The 24369-nt window shown below is 37.4% G+C and overlaps 1 protein-coding gene across 1 annotated transcript in view; it reads right to left on the reverse strand.

The window, feature by feature from the left end:
• LOC144454317 (uncharacterized) overlaps positions 1-24002 on the reverse strand; it is a 62582-nt gene extending 38580 nt beyond the window's left edge. Inside the window, exons 1-2 of the mRNA XM_078146069.1 lie at positions 23745-24002; positions 18838-18933 (exon numbers count right to left, since the gene is read on the reverse strand). Coding sequence (XP_078002195.1) covers positions 18838-18933; positions 23745-23925 — 277 coding nt within the window. The 5' untranslated portion in view covers positions 23926-24002. The remainder of the gene's footprint in view (positions 1-18837; positions 18934-23744) is intronic.
• Between the last annotated feature and the right edge of the window lie 367 nt (positions 24003-24369).

Consider the following 24369-nt stretch of genomic DNA (forward strand, 5'->3'; position numbering starts at 1 on the left):
TTTCTTCTTTCTGGTGGCTCCTCCTATTGGTTCTAATTCTTCTTTACAATATGACTAATGTGAAAATATGTTTAATAGGAATGTATATATAGAGCCTATATCAGATATAGGTGGGGAGGGATGGGGAGAAAATTTAAAACTCAAAAGCTTATGGAAGTGATTGTTGAAAACTAAAAATAAATTAATTTAAAAAACCCAATAACATATTCTAACAAGAAGAGCCATAACTGGACCTGAACTATTAGGGCTTTGTTCCACAATGGGAAATTTAGAGGACATGAAAATTCAACACAAGCACTCCTTCAGTGAAGTAGAAGTAGAAAATGAGAGTACACTTTCAAGCCCCCGGCAAGAAGAAGCTCTGGTCCAGGGATCATCCTTTCTCATTTTGTTCTGGGGCAGGGCCTGACTCAAGCTGTCATTTGGGTGGCTCAGTAGATAGAGCTCTGGGCCTGGAGTCAGGAAGACCTGAATTCAAATCTGGCCTCAGACACTTACTGTCTGACCGTGGGAAAGACATTTAACTTCAGTTTCCTGAACTGTGAAATGGGAATAACAATAATATTAATACATATAATAATATCAATTATATTATTATTAATAATAATAATTATTATTATTATTATTATAGCACCTATCTCCTAAGGCTTTGTGAGAATCCTATGAGATAATATTTATGAAGGGTTTAGCACATGTTGTGTGGTCATTTTCAGTCGTGTCCAACTTTCTGTGACCTCATTTGGGGGTTTCTTAGCAAAGAAACTGGAATGGTTTGCCATTTCCTTCTCCAGTTCATTTTACAGATGAGGAAACTCAGGCAAACAAGGTTAAGTGACTTGACCAGGCTTACACAGCTAGTATGTGTCTGAGGCTAGATATGAACTCAGGAAGATGAGTTTTCCTGACTCCAGGACTGGCGCTCTATCTAAGCTGCCCTTAAATGTTTCTTTCCTTCCTTCAAGTCAGTTTCATGGTAATTTGAGCTTAATATTGGAACAAAATGAGACCCCCTGGGTCATTCAACAGTTAACAATGAGAGATTTACTTAGCCATTGCAGAAAGGTATATAATAAGGAAAGGCTTGGAGAACACCTCAGGATAATTCAGCTGAGCAAAGACTCCTAGCCTGAGTTATCAATTGTAATTCACCATTTAAGAATCAGAGATGGTGCCTGGCGCTCTTTGTGTCTGTTCTGTACTCAGGTGACCAAGAAATGATGTCAATAGCTTGAGCCTTTAGTCTCCCCAAGACAACCAAGCTTTCAATACCTTTTAAGGAAAAACTAGCCTAACTTGCATGAGGGGAGGAGTTGAGATATTGATTCCACCACACACCCTTCATCACATAAAGAAATCCCCAATCCGTTCTAATGAGTCCCTTCTTCAAGATTTCTTCTTTCCTACCTCCTTTCCAAGTAGACCAGTCTCTGTGCAGCCTTCCATCCAAAAGCAGTAAGAGTCAATAATAATATCAGTACTACTTTCCTATCCCATGCTGGTCAAGGCTCAGACAGAAAGCCTCACTGAGGTACTTCTCGAAGAAGAGAAAAAGCATGGAACCCAAATCACATGAATTGAATCAGATGGTTTCTAAGATATCTTCAAGTTTCTATCTCCTAAGCCATCATAGTTAAGTAACTTACTCTCCTAGTCAAATGAATTTGTCTTAATTATTTCTGGTATTATTTTCATATCCTGAATTACAATGCTGATTGGAGAGTGTATTTCATGCTGCTTGAACCAATTGGTTCTGCTTTTCCCAGGGAAGCTACTATTTTGGGGAAGGTCAATAGCTCTGAAAATGAATTGCATTTTTGTGATTCCTTCCAAGATTTCTAGACTTACAATTGGATCACTTTAGTGTTCTGACATTCAAATACAATTTACATCCTTATTAAGGCTCCTGATACCTTTTCACCCTCATTTTAGGTTGTTTGGAGGCAATAGGAAATTCCAAAAGAAATTATTTTAGTGATTCTGAAAGCTCACACTAAGATAAACTCCATTACTTTAGATTCCAATAACACAAATACTTTCAATAATTAAGATAGTTGATGTAAATATTGAGTAAAACATTTAAAATACTTTTTCCTCTATGAAATTTCAAGGTCTTAATTTGAATAAGAGGAATACAACCAAACTTAATAACTTTTTCAGACTCAAAAATTAATAGCCTTTTATGTGAGGGAAGGAGGTATTTTATAACACCCCACCTCCAATTCAGCCAATGTAGTCACAGAATATGATGATGTTTTAATGTAGCAATAAGGTGTAATACTCTCTGATCCCTTGATGGAGTAAGATCAACTCTCTGACTGAGAAGGGAATAATGTGCTTGGATAAGTAAACAAATGAGCAAAAAGCTCTGGGGGTTTTAAATAGCTTAAACCTTAGAGGAATTTTAATAGTTGAAGAGTAGGCAGATTTCTAGTCAGGGAACCGTCTGTAGAGGAAACCCTTGAAGAGAGAGATACGGACTTTTCTCTCCTTCCTACTGTCATCTGCCATGTAGCTTTAACAGAGAAATACTTGACCAGTAGTAGACACTGCATCCAATGGGGATCTGAGACATGCACTCCAGACAGAGATACAGGGAGATAGTTGAGGGAGGAATCAGATTCGAAGAATGTTACACTTCACAGCAGAGAAGAGAGTCACTAGGGAGAAGAGCAGATCCTGAGAATCCAGATGAGCAAATTTGCCAGTAGAGATGTTATTCCCACGGAGAGATGTGTGCGGACTATAGAAAGAGAGAAAGAATGTCCAGGTTCTGCAGTATCAGAGTTGTGAATTGCCTCTGACACATTTGTATCCTACATATGTACCTTAGTACCATTACAAACTCTAAGTCTGAGTTCACTCTTCTGATTGACAATGTGTGTATTTGTGGAAGAGTGTACCCTAGACTTATGGGGAGAATGTTTTGTAGCTATTGTTTTTACTATGCCATATTAACAAATGCCTTTGCTAAGATCTAATTGTATCTAGTAGCTGAATGATAATGAGTAATACATCCATAGGGGCTCATGAGTTAGCTATAGTGTTAGGAGTGTGTGGATATATACATAGGGTTATCCTTAGAACTCAACGTCATAACTACACTCTGGGGCAGTAGCCCAGGCGGGGTGCATTTATATTTAGGTTTCCAGGAATGAATTCTTGTATATTAAAGTATTTGGTAGCTTCTAAAAAAACTGTGGGTATACTCCAAGGGTCTGCCTCTTCTCTTTTATCTCTACACTATGATTTGCAGGCTACATCAAATCCTATGTGTTCAATTATCTTTTCTATGCAGACGATTACCATTGAGAGTTCTTTGAAGGCAGGAACTGTTTTTGCCTTTCTTTGTGTCCCCAGCACTTCGCATAGTTCCTGGAACATAGTAGGCACTTAGTAAATTTATTTATTGACTTGATTTGACTATATATTCAGCTCTAATCTCTCTCTCAAAATCCAAACATTGTCATAAACTATCTGTCCATTGGCCATTTTCAACTGTATATGCCAGAGGTATCTTAAATTCAACATATCTGAAACAGGATTCATCTTTGGACTTAGTCCAAATATTGGCTAAAAAATAAAAATTTTTAGTCACCCAAAGGGCAATGGAGAGATCATTATGGATGTAAATCTGTTGCATCATTTTACTAATGAAGAATTAAATGCAAGAAGTCACATAAACCATATCATCAAAGAGATTTATGGAAAAGTCTTTCTGGTCATTGTAGTGAGGAAGAATAAAGAATGTGAGATGGGCAACTGGTGCACTCTATAAAACTAGAAGGTGGCCCCTAGCACTTCAGATGGCGCTCCTATGGAGGATTTATAGAAGGCCATGGGCAAGAGTCAAAAAGATGGCAGGACAAAACACACATTTCTCCTCTTGAGAGAGAGGTAGAAGTTCAAATGCTCTAAACACATTCAGTTGTGGCACAATCATAAATTTACAGTGAATATGGAAGAGACATAAAAGTTCTCCTAGTCCAGCCCCCTTCATGTTCCAGATGAGGAAATTGAGACCTCGAAGAGATTAAATGACTTGTCCAAGACTACACAGAAAAAAACAGAGGCAGCATTTAAACCCAGCTCCTCTGACTCAAGATATAGATTGATTTGTCATACTCCATCCTAATAGCCAGTCATGCTTAACTGCTTTTCTTTGTTATAAGGAAGGGTCAAATTGGGGGCAGCTAGGTGGCAGAGTGGATAGAGTGTCAGGCCTGGAGTCAAGAAGACTCATCTTCCTCAGTCCAAATCTGGCCTCAGACACTTACTAGCTACGTGACCCTGGGCAAGTCACTTAACCCTGTTCACCTCAGTATCTTCATCTGTAAAATGAGCTGGAGAACGAAATGGCAAACCACCCCAGTATCTTTGCCAAGAAAATCCCAAACAGGGTCACAGAGAGTCAGACACAACTGAACAACAAGAAACATACATTAGGAAATGACTGCAGCTTTTTTTTAAGACATTAACAAATGGGATTATACTAGATGATTTCTAAGGTTTCTTACAGCTCTATAATTCTATGAATGAATGGTAATCTTTTCATCTATTTACATCTTATTTATATAAATTAACATATTTTAAAATATTAACTACACTTGAAATGTTAAAACTGCTTTTCAAAAAAAATTGTTTTTTAAAAACAAAGTCAGACTGGCAGTATTATCTAATTATTTCAGAGTACTGACGCTCCCTGAATTACGCACACATATCATGAATGTATCATTTATAGGATGGGCCTCAGTTGACACTACCACTCAAACATTCTAGGATCCTGTTCAGCTACAGGTATGATGAGATGACTTAGGCAGCTAGGTGGTGGAGTGAAAAGAATGCTGTACTTGGAAGTAAGGAAGAAGAGTTCAAGTCCTACCTCAGACACTTACTAGCTGTGTGATACTAGGCAAGTCACTTAACCCTTCTCAGTCTCAGTTTCCTCATCTGGAAAATGGACCTTATAGTAACACCTACCATACAGGATTGTCGTGAGAACCGCATGAGATAACATATGCAAAGTGCTTTGCAAACCTGAAAGCTCTGTATATAAATACGAACTATTTTGTTACTGTTATTGTTGTTGTTGTTATTATTACTGCCCCTGAGGGACCTTCCCACTCTGAGAATCAGTAATTGTATAAGACACACCTTGCTTTCCCCTACTCTAAATAACCATGTGTTTTCTCCATCCTCACTCTTCTGGATCTGTCTGCAGCCTTTGACATTATTCATCATGCCATCCTCTTTGATAATCTCTTCTCTCAAGGTTTTCCTGACACTTCTCCATTCTGACTCTCCTACCTGTCTGACCAGCCTTTTCTTAGTCTTCTTTACTGGATCTTCATCCAAGCTCTGGACTGCTAACTAAGAATGTCCTATAGGCCTTTGTTGTAGACTCTCTTCTCTTTTCTCCGTATACTATTTCACCTGGTGATCTCATCAGCCTCCATGGATTCCATTATCATCTCTATGAAGAGGTTCTTATCCATTTATCCAGCCCTAACCTCTTCTGCATCTCTGACTGCCCACTGGCCATCCTGAACTGGATGTCCTCCAGATATCTCGTTATTGTTGTTGTTCAGTCATTTCAGTCATGTCCAACCCATGTCATGTGAACCCATTCGGGGTTTTCTTGGCAAAGATACTAGAGTGGCTTGCCATTTTTGTCTCCAGCTCATTTTACAGGTGGGAAACTGAGGCAAACAGGATTGAGTGACTTGCCCAGGGTCACACAGTTAGTAAGTGTCTGAGGCCAGATTCAAATTCAGGAAGATGAGCCTTCCTGACTCTGGGCCCAGCCCTCTATCCATTGTGCCATTTTGCTGTCCCACAGACATCTTAATGAGCTCGTTATTTTTCCTCCCAAACCCTCCTCTCTTTCTAATATCCTTGTTACTGTTGGGGGCACTGTTATCTCTCTAGTCACTCGGGCTCATAACCTAAATGGCATCCTTGACTCCTCATTCTTTCACCCTCCATACATCCAATCAGTTGCCAAGTCCTGACAGTTCTACCTTCACAAAGTCTCTCTTATCCCTGCTTCCTTCTCTCCTCTGACACAGCTAACACTGCCCTGGTATAGGCCCTTATCACCTCACACCTGAACCACAGCCACAGCCTGATAGGTGAGCTCTCTGCCTCAAATCTCTTCCCATTCCAGAACATGCTCTACTCAGCTGTCAAGATGATCTTCCTAAAGCACAGATCTGGCCATATCATCTTCCTATTCAATAAACTCCCTTGGCTACCTATTACCTCCAGGATCAAATAGAAAATCCTCCATTTGACTTTTAAAGCCTTTTATAACATTAATTATTTTATTATTTGTTGTTATAATTATTTCATTTGTTATTTGTTATAATTATTTATTAATAATTTATTATTATAATTAATTAATTATTCATAACACGAACCCCTTTCTACCTTTCCACTCTTCTTATATCTTAACCCCCCCCCAACCCCACCACGTACTCTGTTATCTGGTTATGCTGCCCTCCGTGCTGTGACTTGCACATGACTAGTACAACTCTTGACTCTAGGCACTTCCACTGGCTGTACCCCCAAACCCTATGAATGAATTTCTCCCACTTTATCTCTGCCTTCTGGTTTCCCTGATCTCCAAATCTCAGCTAAAATCACACTTGCAAGAAGCCTTTCTAGATTCCCCTTAATGCCAGTGCCTTTTCTCTGTTGATTATCTCCAATTTATCCTGTATATATCTTGTTTGTATAGTTGTCTTCATGGTGTCTCCCCCATAGATTATAAGCCATTGCACATGAAGTGACTAGAGTGCTGAGCCTGGAGTCAGGAAGACCTGAGTTTAAATTCAGTCTCAGACATTTACTAGCTGTGTGACTCTGGGCAAGTCACTTCACCTCTTTCTGCCTCAGTTTCTTCAAGTATAAACTGGGGATAATGATAACATCTATTTCACAGGGTTGTTGTGAGGATGAAATGAGATAATATTTGTAAAACTTTTAGCACATTGCTTTGCACCCAGTAGGTGCTTAATAAATGCTTGTTTCCTTCTCTTCCTTGAGATCAGGGACTGTTTTTGGCCTTTCTCTGTATTCCCGCACTGAGCACAGTGCTTGGCACACAGTAGGTTTTTAATAAATGCTTGTTGACTTAATTTGACTTCCCGTCTAAGTTTGGCAACTGAGATTTCCCAGGCTAAAGGTGCTACCTAGTTACTAGTTTCAGGACAGCATGGAGCAGTAGAAGAGCCCTGGGTCTGGGGTGAATGGACCTGGATTCTAATTCCAGCGCTGCTATTTGATCCCTATTTGACCTAGGACAAGTCTTTTCATTTCTGTTGGCTTCATTTTTGTCCTCTGTAAAGGGAGAACGTAGGATTCAGCAGCCTAAACATCCTGTCTATGATCCTATCAACATCTCTTCCTCACACCTCTCCTCCTCCCTCAAGAAAATCACGTATACCTCATGATGCTCCCTTTTCCTTCTGTCATTCACCATTCTTTTGTTGTTTAGTCATGTCTGACTTCTCCTGACACCCTTTGGGGTTTTCTCAGCAGATGATACTGGAGTGGTCATTTTATAGATGAGGAAACTAAGACAAACAGGGTTAAATGACTTGTATAGAGTGCACCAGTTGCCCATCTCATATTCTTTACTCTTCCTCACTACAATGACCAGAAAGACTTTTCCGTAAATCTCTTTGATGATATGGTTTATGTGACTTCTTGCATTTAATTCTTCATTAGTAAAATGATGCAACAGATTTACATCCATAATGATCTCTCCATTGCCCTTTGGGTGACTAAAAACTTTTATTTTTTAGCCTATATTTCGACTAAGTCTGAGGCCAGATTTGAACTCATGAAGATGAATCTTCCTGACTCCAGGTCTGGCACTGTATCCACTGGCCGTTGCCACTCATAGTTAATTCTGTATCAGGCAATCTCTCTCACAGATCATCTTTTAACTTTCTTCATCCTCCCTCTCTCTCCAGCTCTGATCTAGTTCCCACAGGAAATCTTGCTTTCTCGTCATTATATTGAAAACAATAATAATAATACTACCTGAGCATAAAAGCAATGCTACTTATATGCATCTAAGAAGGAACAAGAAAGCCAATGTTTTGAAATGAAATTAGACATAATGGGGAAAAAATGCCAACAACCACTTTATTTCTTGAAGGTTCCCAGAAGGCCTCTTTAGAATCTCTTTAAAAGGCTATATCCTACTTCCTTGCGTTCCTCTAAATTCGAGGCTCTTGGTCATTTTGCAAGTCAAAGACCTCTCTGGCAGTATGGTGCCACTTATGGACCCCTTCTCAGAATAATGTTATTATATGTATAAAATCAAATGCATAGGATTACCAAGGGAAACCAATTATATTGAAATATAGTTCTCAAAATGTAAAGAAAGAAAAAGATTAAGAACCCTAAGAACCCTTGCTCTAGATAAACCTGCTTTCCCTCAAATACTTGCATTCAAGTTAAAAATCTATTTCTTACACAATTTTCTTGTTTTTCTGTTTTGTTTTATTATTGTGTTATGACATTATTGTTTTCTGTGATTATTTCATTGCAAACATCTAATATTTAACTACATTATGCATTAAATAGACTTTTTTGTTGCCTACCTCTCCTATCCCAGTCACTGTTTGAAAGGTCCAACAGTATAATGGGCTTTGAGCCCTGAGTTTTAATCTGTTCACTGAGAATTACCTTCTGTGAGGACCTAAGTAAGTCATTTAACTGCTCAGAGCCTCAGTTTCCTCATCAATAAAATGGAGACAATAATCCTACCCACTTCATAAGATTCTTTTGAGGTTCAAATGAGATAATGCATGTGAGTATACTTCATACTGTAGCACACTTTATAATGCAAGCTATTTATAACATTGTTTCTAGGAGAAAATGTATTCTGACTTCCAAGGAACTGATTTACCAAAGAACTTCTGAAACACAATCCATCTGTAAGTTGGGAATTGTTTACAGTGATGATGTCTCATTATATTGATTTGTTTTTTTTTTCTTTTATGAGTATATGGCATTTTTGAATAAGCATTTATAGTAGATTTTTCATGGATATAGTATAATAGAAAGAGTGATGGCCTAGGAGTCAAGAGGGTCTGGAAAACTGGCCCTGGCCATATACTAACTAGCTCTTTCATCTTGAGAAAGTCACTTGGAGATATCATAGTATAATGGAGAGGCCATAAACCTGGGAGACAGAAGACCTGAGTTTACACAGCTTTTACTAGTCCTCTTATGACCAGGTATAGATCCCTTAACCTCGTAAAGCCTCAGTTTCCACACTTATAAAATAGAGGTAATAATACTAGACTAACTATATTATATCTTATGTATATTTTGTTGTAAAGAAAGTGCTTTGTGTTTTCTAATATGCTACATAAACATGAGCTATTATTATTATTATTACTGTTTAGATCAGGGGTCAGTAAACTGTGGCCTGAGAGACAAATCCAGTCTGCCACTTGTTTCTGTAGGGCTCATGAGCTAAGAATAGTTTCTACATTTTCAAGCAAAGCCGGTGCTATAGTCTGTTGACCCTGCTCTAGGCTCCAGTTTCTTCATTCGGTGGTCTCATTTTCCTCCTTTTTAGGATGAAGGGGTTGATAATGATGACCTCTTAGGTTCAATCTAGCTCAAAGGTCCCATGTTTTAATCAACTATTTCAATCAGTAGGTTTTTACTTCAGCCTCGTGATAGAAAAGGATTACAAGAAAACTTTACTGTTCAGTTTTCTTGGTTGGTTGATACATTTTCATTGCACGGTCCTTTTCAGACCTCAATTCTTCTCTTAGCACACTGATTTTTCTGCAGTCGTTTCTCCATTATTGCTGTTTTCCAGTTGTGTCTGACTCTTCATGACCCCATTTGAGGTCCCTTGTCAGAGATACTTGGAGTGGTTTGCCATTTCCTTCTCCAGCTCACATAACAGATGAAGAAAATGAGGTAAACATGGTTAAGTGACTTGCCCAGGATCACACACAGCTAGTGTCTGTGACCAGATTTGAACTCTTGAAGATGAGTCTTTCTGATTCCAGGCCTGGCACTCTATTCACTGTGTCACCTAGCTGTCCCCAAGTAGTCTCTCCATAGAGCTTCATATTGCAGCTCTTTCACTCATTCATTGCTTTCTTGTGGAATTATTTTTATTCCTATGCCTACTGTACAGTGATTTATACATTATACATATTCAAGGTCTGCTATTTAATTTAAATAATAATGCTTAATCATTTAAGCAGTCTTTAATGTTTTATTTTGTTTTTTAGTTAGAAGTGTTTGCAGTTACTACAACAGTATAGGGGAGACCTCATGGCACAGTGGATAGTAAGCTGGCCTTGGAGATAGGAAAAACTGGGTTCAAGTCCTGCCTTTGACAAGAAACTAGCTGTGCGAGCATAAATAAGTTACTTAACCTCTTAATTACAAAAAGTCTATCAATGTCTCTCTCTTTTTTTTTCCTTTTCTTTTTGCTTAGGCAATTGGGGTTAAGTGACTTGCCCAGGGTCACACAGCTAAGTAAGTGTCGAGTATCTGAGGCTGGATTTGAACTCAGGTCCTACTGGGCCACCTAGCTGCCCCTAAAGGCTGTCAATCTCCAAGGATTTTGACATTGATAAAAATGTGTATAATTATGAGAACAAAAGAAAAGTGTATGTATAGATGTGTGTGTAGTTTGGGAATAACACACAAAAATGTGGTTATGACACTACTGACATGTCTGATTGTTGTTGGTGCTCATGGTTTTTATTCATAGTTACCGTTGGCTCTTGCTTTAATTGCTTTAATCTCACTATCCAGAGATGTAGCTACGTCTCTTACCTCACCATCACTATATACTTTCTGTTTTCTGATTCTTTCTCATTCCTAAACTCCTGCCCAGTGGTATTAATTTCAATTTCAATAAACAGCTTTCAATTCACACAGCTCAATTCTGATAATCTATGCTTAGAATTGAAATTTTAGATTTGGGAGTAACCTTAGGTCATCTAGTCATTTTTTTAGGATGTGGAAACAGAGGCTTAGGTAAGCTAAGTAATCTAGCCAAGGTTACACATATAGTTAGCGGATAAACTGGGACTAGAAGCCATGTTTTATGAAGTCTATTTCATTACATTTTTTTTCTCCACTATACATCACTGTCTTTTCCTAATCTTGATAATTCAGGATATTTGGCTTTATGACCATCTCATTGCAGCTTGATATACTGGTGGATTCTCAGTTTAGTTTGAAGGTATATGATTTAAAACTAAATGCTATTAAAATATAATTTCATTTCATACAATGTCTAGGTTTTAGTCTTCTATGATGGCTAACTCACTACTATTAGCCAACAAACTTAGAGATACCATAGTTGTTGGTCTTAGATGTGCCCTATTCCCTCTGGTTTCAGACCAATGACAGTCATGTTCACTCATTTTCTACACTAAGAAGCCACCTCTCACTACAGCCTAAGTTATTGGTGCCATGCTCAAAGTATACATTTAATAAATATTTGCTTAATTATTATCTGCTATGATGTCATATCTATTCTCTTTTTATTTAATGCAATTATTTAGTGTTTCTAGTAATGTACTAACATATCCTTTGGTTACCAGAGACCACTGGACAATCATAGTAGCCTTTGCCCATCTGCAATAGAGTTGTTGGATTTAGGTTGTTGAGGACCGATTGCACCAAAATCTAGTTAGAACACAAGTCGCTAAAGTGGGATGGCCTTTCAAGAAGCATAATTCTGAGAACTTTATGCAAAACAGTCTCACGTACAATAATATGGGTTGACCGGATGCATTGTCCTTATCTTATGATCACAATGACACAGGCTTCAGCACATCCAGGGAGGTGGTTGTCATTTTTCACAGGTGAGAGCATGAGCTGCAAGTTATCCATTATATTGTTTCTTTGATTCCACTGTAATAATGTCACCCTCAGAATAAAACATTCACCTCTGCCTGATGAAGTCCAAACTCAGCCTGGCATTCAAAGCACTCTACCATTTGGCTTCAAGGCACTTTTCCAATCTGTCTCTCGCTATCCCCCTTTACATGCTCTCTGATAACACTCTGTGTGAAAAATCTATCAATTTTTGTGGACAGCAAGCTTGATGAGACTCAATAGTGTGACATAACTAAAAGAAAATTTTTAAAGCAAACTTGATCTTAAGTGGGATTAAAAATGCCATATTGTCCACAAGTAGGGATGTAATAGTCCTACTGTTCTGGGTCCTGGTCATGGGTCTATTTGATTTAATATCTGTGACGCTATGCTTAGTTCCTCCTTCTAGGAAAGCCACAAGGAGAATAACTGGGATGGTTAGGGAGATTGTACTGAGATTGTTCAGTCTACAGGTCAATTTAAGGATCTACAGATGTTTAGCCTAGAGAAGAGAAGAGTGGGTGAGAGTAGACTCCATAGCTGTGTAGAAAGCATTGTAGTACAATGAAAAGAGTGCTGGATTTAGAGTCAAAGTGTCTAAGTTCACATCCCTACCTCTTCTACTCATTATCTAGATGCCCATGGACAAGTCGCTTAACTTCCCTAGGCCTCAGTTTCCCCCTCTGTAAAATGAGGGGATGGTGGCTGGACTTGATGCACTAACAGCTCTAAAACTATGGTTTGACGAGAAGTATTTAAAAGGCTGCAATAAAGAAGAGGGATCAAACTTGTTCTTTTTAGCCTTAAAGGACAAAGACAGAAGTGATAATCAGATGTTGTAGTAAGACAGGTTTTGGACTCAGCATAAGGAAAATCTCCTAAGAAGTAAATAAAGCTCCCATGGAATGGACTACAAGAAGATTCGCCTTTTGCTGGTGGTTTTCAAGCAGAGTTTGGATGACCACTTCGAGGGATATTGTTGAGGGATTTCCTCACTGGGTAACAATTCAACTAGATGATCTCTAGGGTACCTTCCAATTCTGATATTCTGTGATTTTGATTTTAGGCTTCCTCTTGCCAAATGAGACGATTCCTTATTCTTTGATCTCATCTCAGTGCCTTTGCTAACACTCTCCCCTGTGCCTGGAATGTGTCAGAAGTATGCTGGAACTATCCTCATGATTGTTAAATTTTCAGTGTGAAAATATCACCTTTTTTTCTGTTGAGTAAAATGTTTTTCTCTACCCAGCTATGTGTGGATTCTTTCCTCCTGTGAGGTTCAAGTATCATTGAGTACTCCCATCGTTTCCCTCTTATTTCTTTAAACCCATGTTTGAGCACCTCAATTAGATGAGACAATTTTCTCTAACTTTACCATCCCAGTATATTCCTCTTCTCCTCCCTTTCCATTCTTCAAGTTCAAACATAAGAAAGTGACTCCCAGGCCTTTGGTCAAATCAGAATCTCTCTATGACCTCTGACGATGATAGAGTTTAAAGGGTAAATATATGTCATCCCTCTACATTAGAATGCAAGCAAGTTATACTTGTTTAGTCTTTTATTATTTGTCAGTGTTTATCTTTTTTATGTTTCTCTGAATGCCTGGATTTCAAAGTGTCTGTGTATCTCTGATCTTTTCATTAGGAATGTATGGAATTGAGTATTGAGCAACAGAGCAGCCAATTTATACTCTTCTTACCCCGGTGCACAGCCTCTTTCTACAATGGAATGCTCTAAAAGGTGCACTCCTGGCCAGACCCTATCCTCAGCATCCACAAACCTCTTTGTCTCCTTATGTCACCTTGAGCTGGAAAAATGACTCACTGTGAATTTTTCTTGGATTTTTTTCATCAAGATTTAGAAGAATGTGTTTCTATGTCTGTTTGAAGGTAGTTTTCCTGCTGTTCTACCATCTTGGCTCCATCCCAATCACACAGATTGGACTGAAAAGTGTGTTGAGTGCACATCCCTTCTTATCCCTGCCTCCCCCTCCAGCTGGTTGTTAAACATTTACTAGCACATACCTGAATGGCCTCTTCCACTCTGTCTCTGTCAATTGAAACCTTCCCACTTTTCAAAGTCCAGTTCAAATGTCTTCTCTTTTGTGAAGCATTTCCTGCACCTTCCAGCTGAAAGCTATCTCTCCCTTCTCAAATCTCTCATAGCAAGCTGTAATATATTTTCTCTACACCTATATTATAATTTGTATTACATGACTGTTGTTTTCTTACCTTTCATTCTAGATTATAAACACCATAAAGAGGACTGTCTTTTTTTACTCGCTCACAGCACCTAGTACCATGCCTCCCACATAACAGGTGCTTAATAAATGTTGTTGAATTGAATTGTATATAATAATTACAAGACTTTTGGCTCCATAATTTGTTTCTTCTAATGACCATTAAGAGATATAACATAAATAGACTCAAAAACTGTTCATTAAGAAATATTTTTATCCATATGTTTTTTTTGAGGGGGCAGTGGTATTACTTCTGCAGCTAGGTGGCCCAATAATGGAATGTTGGGCCTGGGCTCAGAAAGACCTGAGTTCAAATCTAGCCTTAGACACCTGCTAGCTTTGTGACCCTGAGCAAATTACTTAACTTCTGTTTGCCTAAGTTTCCTCAAATATAAAAGGAGGATAATTCTAGCACCTACCTCATAGAATTGTTGTGAGGATCAAATGAGATAATATTTGTAAAGCACTTAATATGGAACTTGACATGTAGTAGAGGCTCTGTAAATGCTTAATTCCTTCCCTTCTCCTCCTTTCCTCCCCTAAGATGATTAGTATACAATTAATATACAATGAGATGAAGGAGAGGGGGGAAAAGGCTATAAAAGATGTAGGAGGTAAAAAATATTCTGAACCAAACAGAAGAGGTTACACATTGGGTGAAAACGTGGCAAAAGAGAAGCTATGTAATGCAGACTGATGGGTGAAGAGAGGTTGAGTTTAGTATATGAGGGCCTGGTAACATTTAGGATGAAAAAATGTTTCTATTTACTTCCCAATGTTTTCCCTCTGTTACAATAATTAGCTCATTTTAAGCCTAAAGGACAATATAATGGCTCGTAAGGTCCACTTTGTTCTTTTCTTCTTTAACTTACTGAAACAGAGTGTTATACTCTGGTTTCATAGTGTTTGGAAAAATCATTTATGTGCGTGTAGTTCTTTTCTTAATTATTATCTCTTCTATAACAGTCAAACATTTGATACACATTTTATCGCCATTTAAAACATTTTCTTTACTCACTAACTTAGAGGTAATTTTGAGAATTTTTAAATTGCTTCTCTAGAAAAATAAAACTGCCATTAAAAGAGAGCATATGTATTTTGATTTATTCCTATCAACATATTCTAATTTAAAAATATATTTTCTGATTTGACCTTTGTTCAGTGACCACAACTAGCCAAAGACAGAACTCATTTTTCAGGTGAAGATTGGACTACATGACCACTAAAATCCTTTTTCAATTAAAAGACTCTATGATTCTATGAACTACACTGTGTAAATTTCCCTGAATGAAATATGTGTGTATATAAGTATACACAAATATAAGTACACACACACATACACATACATATACATATACACACACATATATACATACATATATATTTACACACACATATACACATGAAATTGATCATCCAGTAACGTAATTACATTGCAGATCAGATGATCTGGCATCACTTATAAGTGTAGATTTTTAATTATAAAAATATAAATATATCAATAGTTATCTTGAATAAAGTAAGTTTTTTTGCGACACCAACTATAGCTGTGGTCCAACCATTTTGGGGAGCAATCTGGAATTATGCTCAAAGAGTTATTAAACTTCTATACCCTTTGACCCAGAAATACTACTACTAGGTCTGTTGCCAAAGATGATTAGGGAAAAAGGAAAAGAACCTATCTGTTCTAAAATGTTTATAGCAGCTCTTTGTGGTGGCAAAGAACTGGAAATTGTAGGGATGCCCATCAATTGGGGAATAGTTGAACAAGTTGTATTATGTGATTGTGATGGAATACTACTGTGACATGGAAAGACGGAGTGAAATGACCAGAACCAAGAGAACATTGTATATAGCAACAGTAATATTGTTTTAAGAACAACTTTGAGCGAATAAGTCATTTTGACTATTATAAATATCTGTATGCCTTTTTGTAGAAACAAAAATGATATGATTGTTTGAACTGTAGGGGAAAAAAGGCTTTAGAATTGGAAATGTGAAAGGTCCTGTACTTCAATTTATCCATTTTACAAATAAGGAAACCGAGGACCGAAGAGAGTAAGTCACTCGCTCAAGGTCACTTGGGTAGGTAGTGACAATAACAGGATTAAAACCTAGGTCTTCTGATTCCATAGCCAATATTCTTTCCACTATATCATATTACTTTTTCATCAACAAAAAAGAAACATTTAATTTTGTGTGTGTGTACACACACACACTTAAGTATACATATGTGTGTGTGTATGTCTTTATGTGTATATATGTGTATATAAGCACTCACACATATGAGAAACAAACCTTGAGATAACTATAATTCATCTCCTGGAAGGGCAATCATGGGTATAATAAATAATAAATCAATGTAAGTGCTACGAATCTACGCACTTTCTTCACAGAGCCTCACCTAACAAAAAGATGAACAATTTACACTGCTCCCTCCCTACTTTCCCTCACTCTTCAATCTAATGACACAAGCCTACTTGCTATTCCTTGAACAAGACACTCCATGCCCAGTCATTTTCCTTGGTTTGTCCCTCTCTCTGTCTCTGTCTCTGTCTCTGTCTCTGTCTCTGTCTCTCTCTCTCTCTCTCTCTCTCTCTCTCTCTCTCTCTCTCTGTGTGTCTCTGCCTCTTCACTTTTCTGGCTTCCTTCAAGTCCCACCCAAAATCCTACCTTCTACAGGAAGCTTTTCCCAATCCTCCTTAGTTATTTCCAAGTTATCCTATATATAGATTGTTTGTACATAGTTGTTTGCATGTTGTCTCCCCCAGTAGACTGTGAGCTCCTCAAATGCAGAGACTGTCTTTTGCCTTTCTTTGTACGTCCATGCTTAGCACAGTGCCTGGCACATAGTAGCACTATTCAATAAATGTTTGTTGATACAGTTGATTAGATCAATCACAGGTCTAGGAATAAGAAGACTGGACATTAGTCCTGTCTTGCTGTGCGACCTCTTTGTACCTCAATTTGTCCATAAGGGAGTACAATACTCTGCTTCACAGGCAAAGTATTTTGAGCTCTTAAAAATGTAATATAAACATAACCCATACTATTAGTATACCTATGAAAGTGCTTCAGGTCACATGTGGATCTATGATCTCATCAATACAGGTGCTCCCTCCATCAGTACATACAGCTACACATCTGTATCCTCTGGTCCTACATGATTCTTGTCCTCGTCCTCATGGAATTCCTCCATAGATGATCTACATGGGAGGACTTCTGGGGAGGTGTGCAATATTCAGTGAACACAAAGTCAGCCCTCAGACTGTCCATTGGCTATCCCTTACTCTTGCTACATGACTAGCTTAACTCCTCTTCTAACTATACATTTCCTGGATAATATCTTTTTTATGCCACTTCTTTCACACAAGTCATTGCTGGTAATCGGTCTCTACTTTGCATCTCCCCATTGACTGACTTTTTGATCACCAGAAATTTTGAGGTATGAGCAACTATAGCATTTTTTGTTTGCAGCTTTGGAGCAGGAACGTGCATACATGTTTCTGATTTCAGAATTCCTTCCACCAACACATATTATGACCCATTTATGACTTATTAAATATGTGATAGTGAGTTGTCCAAGGTGCATGGAGGTTAAATGACTTGCTTAGTATCACAGCTGTGGTCAGACATGGGATTTGATTCCAAAGCTTCTTCACATATAAGTCAAGACTCTTTACTATGCCATGTAAGCTGCTTCTGTGACTGGATGAATACTGATAAAAAATGATGGGGTTTTGTGTTAGGGAACAATTTAGGATTATTAAAAGAGTTATTCAAGGACCATAAAAGCTAAATACAAAAAGGTTTATTGTTAGTATATTGACTAGTAGGTTGTGAATTATTTGGTCATGGCAACTCCTTAAACAAACAAAAACAGATAAAGACCTGCAATCTAATGTGGTCCTCTTCTGCTTCCACATTCCTTCTTCTAAAAAGATGGTAACAGAATGGTGGGAAAAGGTGCCAAGAAATGTACAATTGGCATTCTAAATGTGAAATATTTTTCCGATGACCAAATATTCATTATATTACTAGTGGAAATGAACTATCAGAATGTGTTACTGTTACTATAGATGAAGTCAGAAGAAGACATGAGAATTTTAGCCAAAAAAACAAAAAGTTGGTTCATAGGTTCTCCTTAGAGAAGAGCTGATTTCATTGTGTGCCCAAAGGAAACAGCAAACATTCACAGATAGTGTATTTATTTTTTAAAAAATTAAAACTCACCATAAAAATAAAATATTAATATTATTTTTTTTTAAAAAGAGAATGTGGCATAGTGGATTAAGAAAACTTGCTGTGGAGTCAAGGAAACCAAGATTCAGGTCCCACATGTCTCTCTCACATTTGGCTGTATGACCTCAGTCAAGTAGCTCTCAAAGACTATAAATAAGCTCTCTAAGACTATAAATTGTAGAACAGGTTCCTCATTGGGAGTCCCCTATCCCACTAAAAACACAGATCCCATCCAAACAGATAAAAAGAAAAAATTAATTTTTAACTTAGAAAGTATGACCACATACTCTACTAATTTCAATCAATAAGCATCTATGTTTGAAATTTCATTAATTTTTTAATGAACAAAAAATGTATTTTCTTTTTGCCTTTCCCCTTAAAAAACACTTATAACAAACACATATTCTAGCAAAAAAAAGTAAAAATAAAAATTCCTTCATGGATCATATACATAAATATTTATTTTTCTCTTTCCGTACCTGTATTGAGAGTTGGGTAGCAGACTTCGTCATCACTAAGTCCCCTGGAATCATGATTGGTCATTGCAATAATCAGAGTCCTTAGGTCTTCCAAACCTGTAAACATTGTTGTAACAAAGTAGTGAATATTGCTACTCTTACATAAATTTTCTCCTGGTTCTTCTCACTTCATTCTACACTAGTTAATACAAATCTCCTCAGTTTCTCTGAAACTTTTCTTTTGTCATTTCTAATAAAACAGTGGTATTCTATTATTTTATGTACTATAATTATGTACCATAATTTGTTTAGTCATTCTCCAACTCATGGGCACTCCTTTAGCTCCCACTTCTTTGCCACTATAAAAATAGCTGCTATAAATATTTTTGTGCATTTAGGTCCCTTTCCTCTTTCTTTGATCTCTTTGAAATATAGGCTATAGTGCTATCACTGTGTCAAAGGGGATGCACAGTTTCTTAACTTTTGGAACATGGCTCCACATTGCTACTCAGAATGAAAAGGTAGACTCCCAAGTATTTCATATAGTCTGTAGTTTTTTTAAATGGAATCTATCTTTCCATCCTTTCTTCCTGGTTTTTGTTGGTAATACACAGAAAAGTAAATGATAGTATAAAATGACATTTATTAAGTGTTTACTATTGCTAAGTATTATACTAAGTGCTAAGGATACAAAGAAAAATAGGAAAAAATCCCTGACCTCAAAGGAATATATACATATAAGGTAAGACACATACAAAAAAAGGTACACGGTATGAGCATCTGTGGGTTACTGGAAAGGACTCCTACAAAAGGTGGTACTTGAGCTAAATCTTAAAGGAAAAGGATTCTAAAAGACATCAACGAGGAGGAAAAGCATTACAGGAATTGGGGACGGACAGCACAAAGAGCAATGATCGTTGTGTGTGAGGAATAACAAACAGGACAGTATGGCCGGACCACAGCATTTATGGAGAAGAAGCATGTGCCAGAAGACAAGTAATGAAAGGGTTTAAATGCCAAATAGAAGAACTTATATTTGATCCTAACAGTAATAGGGAACCACTAGGCTTTATCGAATAGGGAAGGAAGGAAGGAAAGAAGGAATGGAGTATTTTTTTTATTAATTTATTTTGATTTATCAACAATCACTTCCATAAGCTTTTGGGTTTTAAATTTTCCTCCCCCCCTCCCCCCTTCCCTCAGCAAGGTGGCATGCAATCTGATATAGGCTCTACATAAACATTCCTATTAAGCATTTTTTTACAACAGTTATGTTACAAGAAAGAATTAGAACCAGTAGGAGGAATCACCAAAGAGAGGAAACAAAACAAAAGAAAAAAATAGCAAATAGTATGCTTCGATCTGCATTCAAACTTTACAATTCTTTCTTTGGATGTGGATAGCATTTTTCATGAGACTTTTGGAGATGTCTTAGATCCTTGCATTGCTGAGAAGAGCTAAGTCTATCAATGTTAGTCATCACACAATGTGGCTGTTACTGGGTACAATGTTCTCCTGAAGTGCTCACTTCACTCAGTATCAGTCCATACAAGTCTTTCCAGGTTTTTCTGAAGTCCACCTGCTCATCATTTCTCATAGTGCAACAGTATTCCATTACATTCACATACCACAACTTGTTCAGCCATTCCCCAATTGATGGGCATTCCCTCAATTTCCAACTCTTTGCCACCACAAAAAAAAGCTGCTATAAACATTTTTGTACATTTTCCCATTTGTATGATCTCTTTGGGATACAACCCTAGAAGTGCTATTGCTGGGTCAAAAGGTATGCACATTTTTATAGCCCTTTGGGCATATTTCCAAATTGCTCTCCAAAATGGCTGGATCATTTCACAACTCCACCAACAATGCATTGGTGTTCCAATTTTCCCACATCTTCTCCAACATTTATCATTTTCCTGTTTTGTCATGTTGGCCAATCTGACAGGTATGAGGTGGTATCTCAGAGTTGTTTTGATTTGCATTTCTCTAACTGATAGTGATTTAGAGTATTTTTTCATATGACTATAGATGGCTTTAATTTCTTCATCTGAGAACTGCCTGGAGCACAGTATCTATTAAGGTAGGCACTGTGCTAAGCAATTTACAAATAATATTTCTTTTTTTTTTTAGTTAAACATTGAAAATTTATAAAACTTTTTGATCAAAATAGTTGAACAAGTATATATAATCCCATTGTGTTAATACTGAAATGTTAGGAACAAGACAGGCCACTGCTTCTACGACCCAGCTCCACAACCTATGACTTGTGAATGGTGTCACAACCAGGATATAGGAGTAAGAAGTACTTCTTTTAGAGCCTCATTTCAGTAACAGCTTAAGGGGAATGAACGGGGGCTCTATGGACAGATCTAGCTATACAAAATGAGGTCAGTGAGACACACTTTTTCAGGATATCCTAAGACTAATTAGTTAAAGGTGCAAATAATATTTCATTTGATCCTCACAACAACTCAAGGAGGTAGGAGCTATTATCAGTCTTATTTTACAGATGAGGAAACTGAGGCAGACAGCAGTTCAGTGACTAGCCCAGGATCATACCAGCTAGCAAATGTATGAGGCCAGATTTAAATTCAGGTTTTTCTAAATCCGGTCTCAATGCTCTTTATGCATTATACCACCTAATTGTTTCTTGAGGATGATAGGGTCATACCTGTGCTTTAGGAAAATTGCTGTGGCAGCTGTGTGAAGGATAGATTGGAGCAGGAAGAGACTTGAGGCATGGAGACCAATTAGAATACTATTGCAATAATCCAGGTGAGAGGTGGTAACTGAATGAGTGAAAAAGACAGGTACTAGAGGTATGGAAATAGAAACAACAAGATTTGACAACTGATTTTCTATGTGGGGTGAATAAGCATGAGGAATTGAAAATGACACTGATGTTGTGATCTGAGGTGACTGGAAAGCTCATGATGACTTCAACATGAATAGGGAACTTTAGAAATAGATTTGGTTTGGAAAGAAAGATGAGTTCTATTTTGGATATATTGCATTTGAGATGCTTTCAATAGGCAGTTCATGTGGTGGAACTGGAGCTCAGGAGAGAGAGTAGTGCTGGATGTTCATTTAGGAGTCATCTGCATAGAGATGATAAACAGCCTGTGAAAGCTGATGAGATCATCAAGTGATAGACTCAAGAGAGAAAAGAGATGAGAGCTCAGGAAGCATTAGATGAAGAACCACCAAAGGAGACTGAGAAAGAGCACCCAGGAAAGGTAAGAGGAAAGCTAGAAGAGAGCACTGTTCCAAAAAACTTGAGAGGACTGAGTTATTTAGGAGAAGGTGGTCAATGGTGTCAAATGCTGCAAAGAGATCAAGAAGAATGAGGACTGAGATCATTAACTTTGGTCATTAAGAGATCATTGGTAACTTGGGAGAGAAAAATTTCAGGCAAATAAGACTGGAAATCAAACTGTCTGGAGTTTAGAACAATGAGAGGAGAGAAGCTGAGTATAGATAGCTTTTTCTTTTTGAATTAATTTTTTAATGTTCTTTTAAATTATTTCTTTAGTATTTTATTTTCCCCCAATTATACATAAAAAGAATTTTTAACATTCATTTTTAAAATTCTGAATTCCAAATTCTCTCCTTTCCTCCCATCCCCTTTATTGAGAAGGCAAGCAATTTGACAAGTTATACATATGTAGTCACATAAAACATATTTCCACTTAAGTCATGTCGTAAAAAATAAAATTGACCCAAAAAATCCCCCAAGAAAAATAAAGGAAGTTTAAAAAGTAAGCTTCAATTTGTATCCAGACTCTATCAGTTCTTTCTCTGGGGATGGATAGCATTTTTCATCTCAAGTCTTTCAGGGCTGCCTTGGATCATTGTATTGCAGAGAATAGCTAAGTCATTCACAGTTGATCATCTTACAATATTGCTTCTAATGTGTACAATGTTCTCAAGTTGATATTCATTTCACTTTGCATCAGTTCATGTAAGTCCTTCCAGGTTTCTCTGAGAGCATGCTGCTCTTCATTTCTTATAGCACAATAGTGGTCCATCACAATCATATACCATAACTTGTTCAGCCATTCCCTAATTGATAGGCATCCCCTCGACTTCCATAAATAGCTCTTTCAAGGAGTTTAGTTGAGAGATGGAGGATGATGGCTACTGGGAATGCTCATATATAGTGAGTAGTTTTGTGTGTGTGTGTGTGTTGTGTGTGTGTGTGTGTGTGTGTGTGTGTTTTAAAGAATGTGGGAGACATGTGCCCGTTTGAAGGCAGAAGGAAAGGTCCCAGTTGATAGAAAGAGATTGAAGATTAGAGAGTCAGTAGAGGATAGTGGGGCAATCTGCTGGAAAAAACAGAAGGGGATGAGAGCAAGAGTGAGCTGGCTTTGACAAGGAGAAGGGCCACTTCTTTATAAGAGACTGAAATAAAGTTCTATTTGGTTTTAGGAATCACAGAACAGTGTAAATATTCAATAAATATTAATTAATGATGAAACAAGCTAAGCACTGAGTATATGGCAAAAATGTGTGTGGTAAGATAACACTGCCTTCTTATTTCAGAAAGATAAGGGAATGTAAATAGCATGTAGAAGGTTACAATTCCATCTCTCAGTTCCAGTGAACATGAATAAATCACTTTAATCACAGTTTTCAACAAAGTCCCTGTCAAGAAATTATAGCCCTACACATTTGCATATGCTTTCATTTTCAGGTATAAGATTTCCTTGTAAATTTTCAAAAATCATACTATGCTATAACCTCCTTGCTCAAATTTAAATTCTTTTATGGACTGGGATGTTAATCAGATGGCATCTCAATTTGTTTCCAAACATTTAATGAATACAAGGCATGTAAAGATAATGTAAGGAGCTATAACATATTTACTGATAACACAATATCATAAGGGGCCCAGGCGGATGAAGTTATGAGGATTAAGCTCTTACCTTCAAACACTGTAGGAGGACAAGAGTGGATGAGTTGGAAAAACAACAGCAGTAACAACAAAACCCAGTCCTTGTCATCTGAGGGTTTTCCTCTCTGCTGTTCCGTCCTCGCTGTCAAGAAGTAGAGAAAGGCACCAAATCTCACTTGTTTAAAAGCAGTGCAAGCCTCCTCTCTGTACATAAAGCTTGCCCTGGTGTACTAACCCTGTTCAGCACAACTGCTGTGGTCAGATAGGAATTTTCTTCTTGTGAGTTTGAGTAATCCTAAAAGAGAAAGTTGGAAGGAAAAAAAAGAGTGGTAAAAGTATCTAGTTTAGGCTAAATATTAAATACCAAATAGGGCATGCACAGAGGAAAAGTGAAACCAAGGTGTTAGAAAGCACTTGGAGAAATTATCATAACACAGAGATCTGATTTTATATTGGTCCCTAAACTTTTGCATACATTCATTTTTTGGATCATGTTACTTTCTTGTGGTGAAAGAGTACTGTATCAGAAGGCAGGGATTGTTTCATTTTATGTTTGCATCCCTAGAGTCCAGCACAGTGAATTTATTATACATCATACATGATTAATAAATATTTGTTAAACAACTGAATGAATGATTTTAGAGTCCTAAGACCTA

This window comes from Phascolarctos cinereus, unplaced genomic scaffold, assembly GCF_003287225.1.
Source record: "Phascolarctos cinereus isolate Bilbo 61053 unplaced genomic scaffold, phaCin_HiC Scaffold_726;HRSCAF=1367, whole genome shotgun sequence".
Classification (NCBI taxonomy): Eukaryota; Metazoa; Chordata; class Mammalia; order Diprotodontia; family Phascolarctidae; genus Phascolarctos; species Phascolarctos cinereus.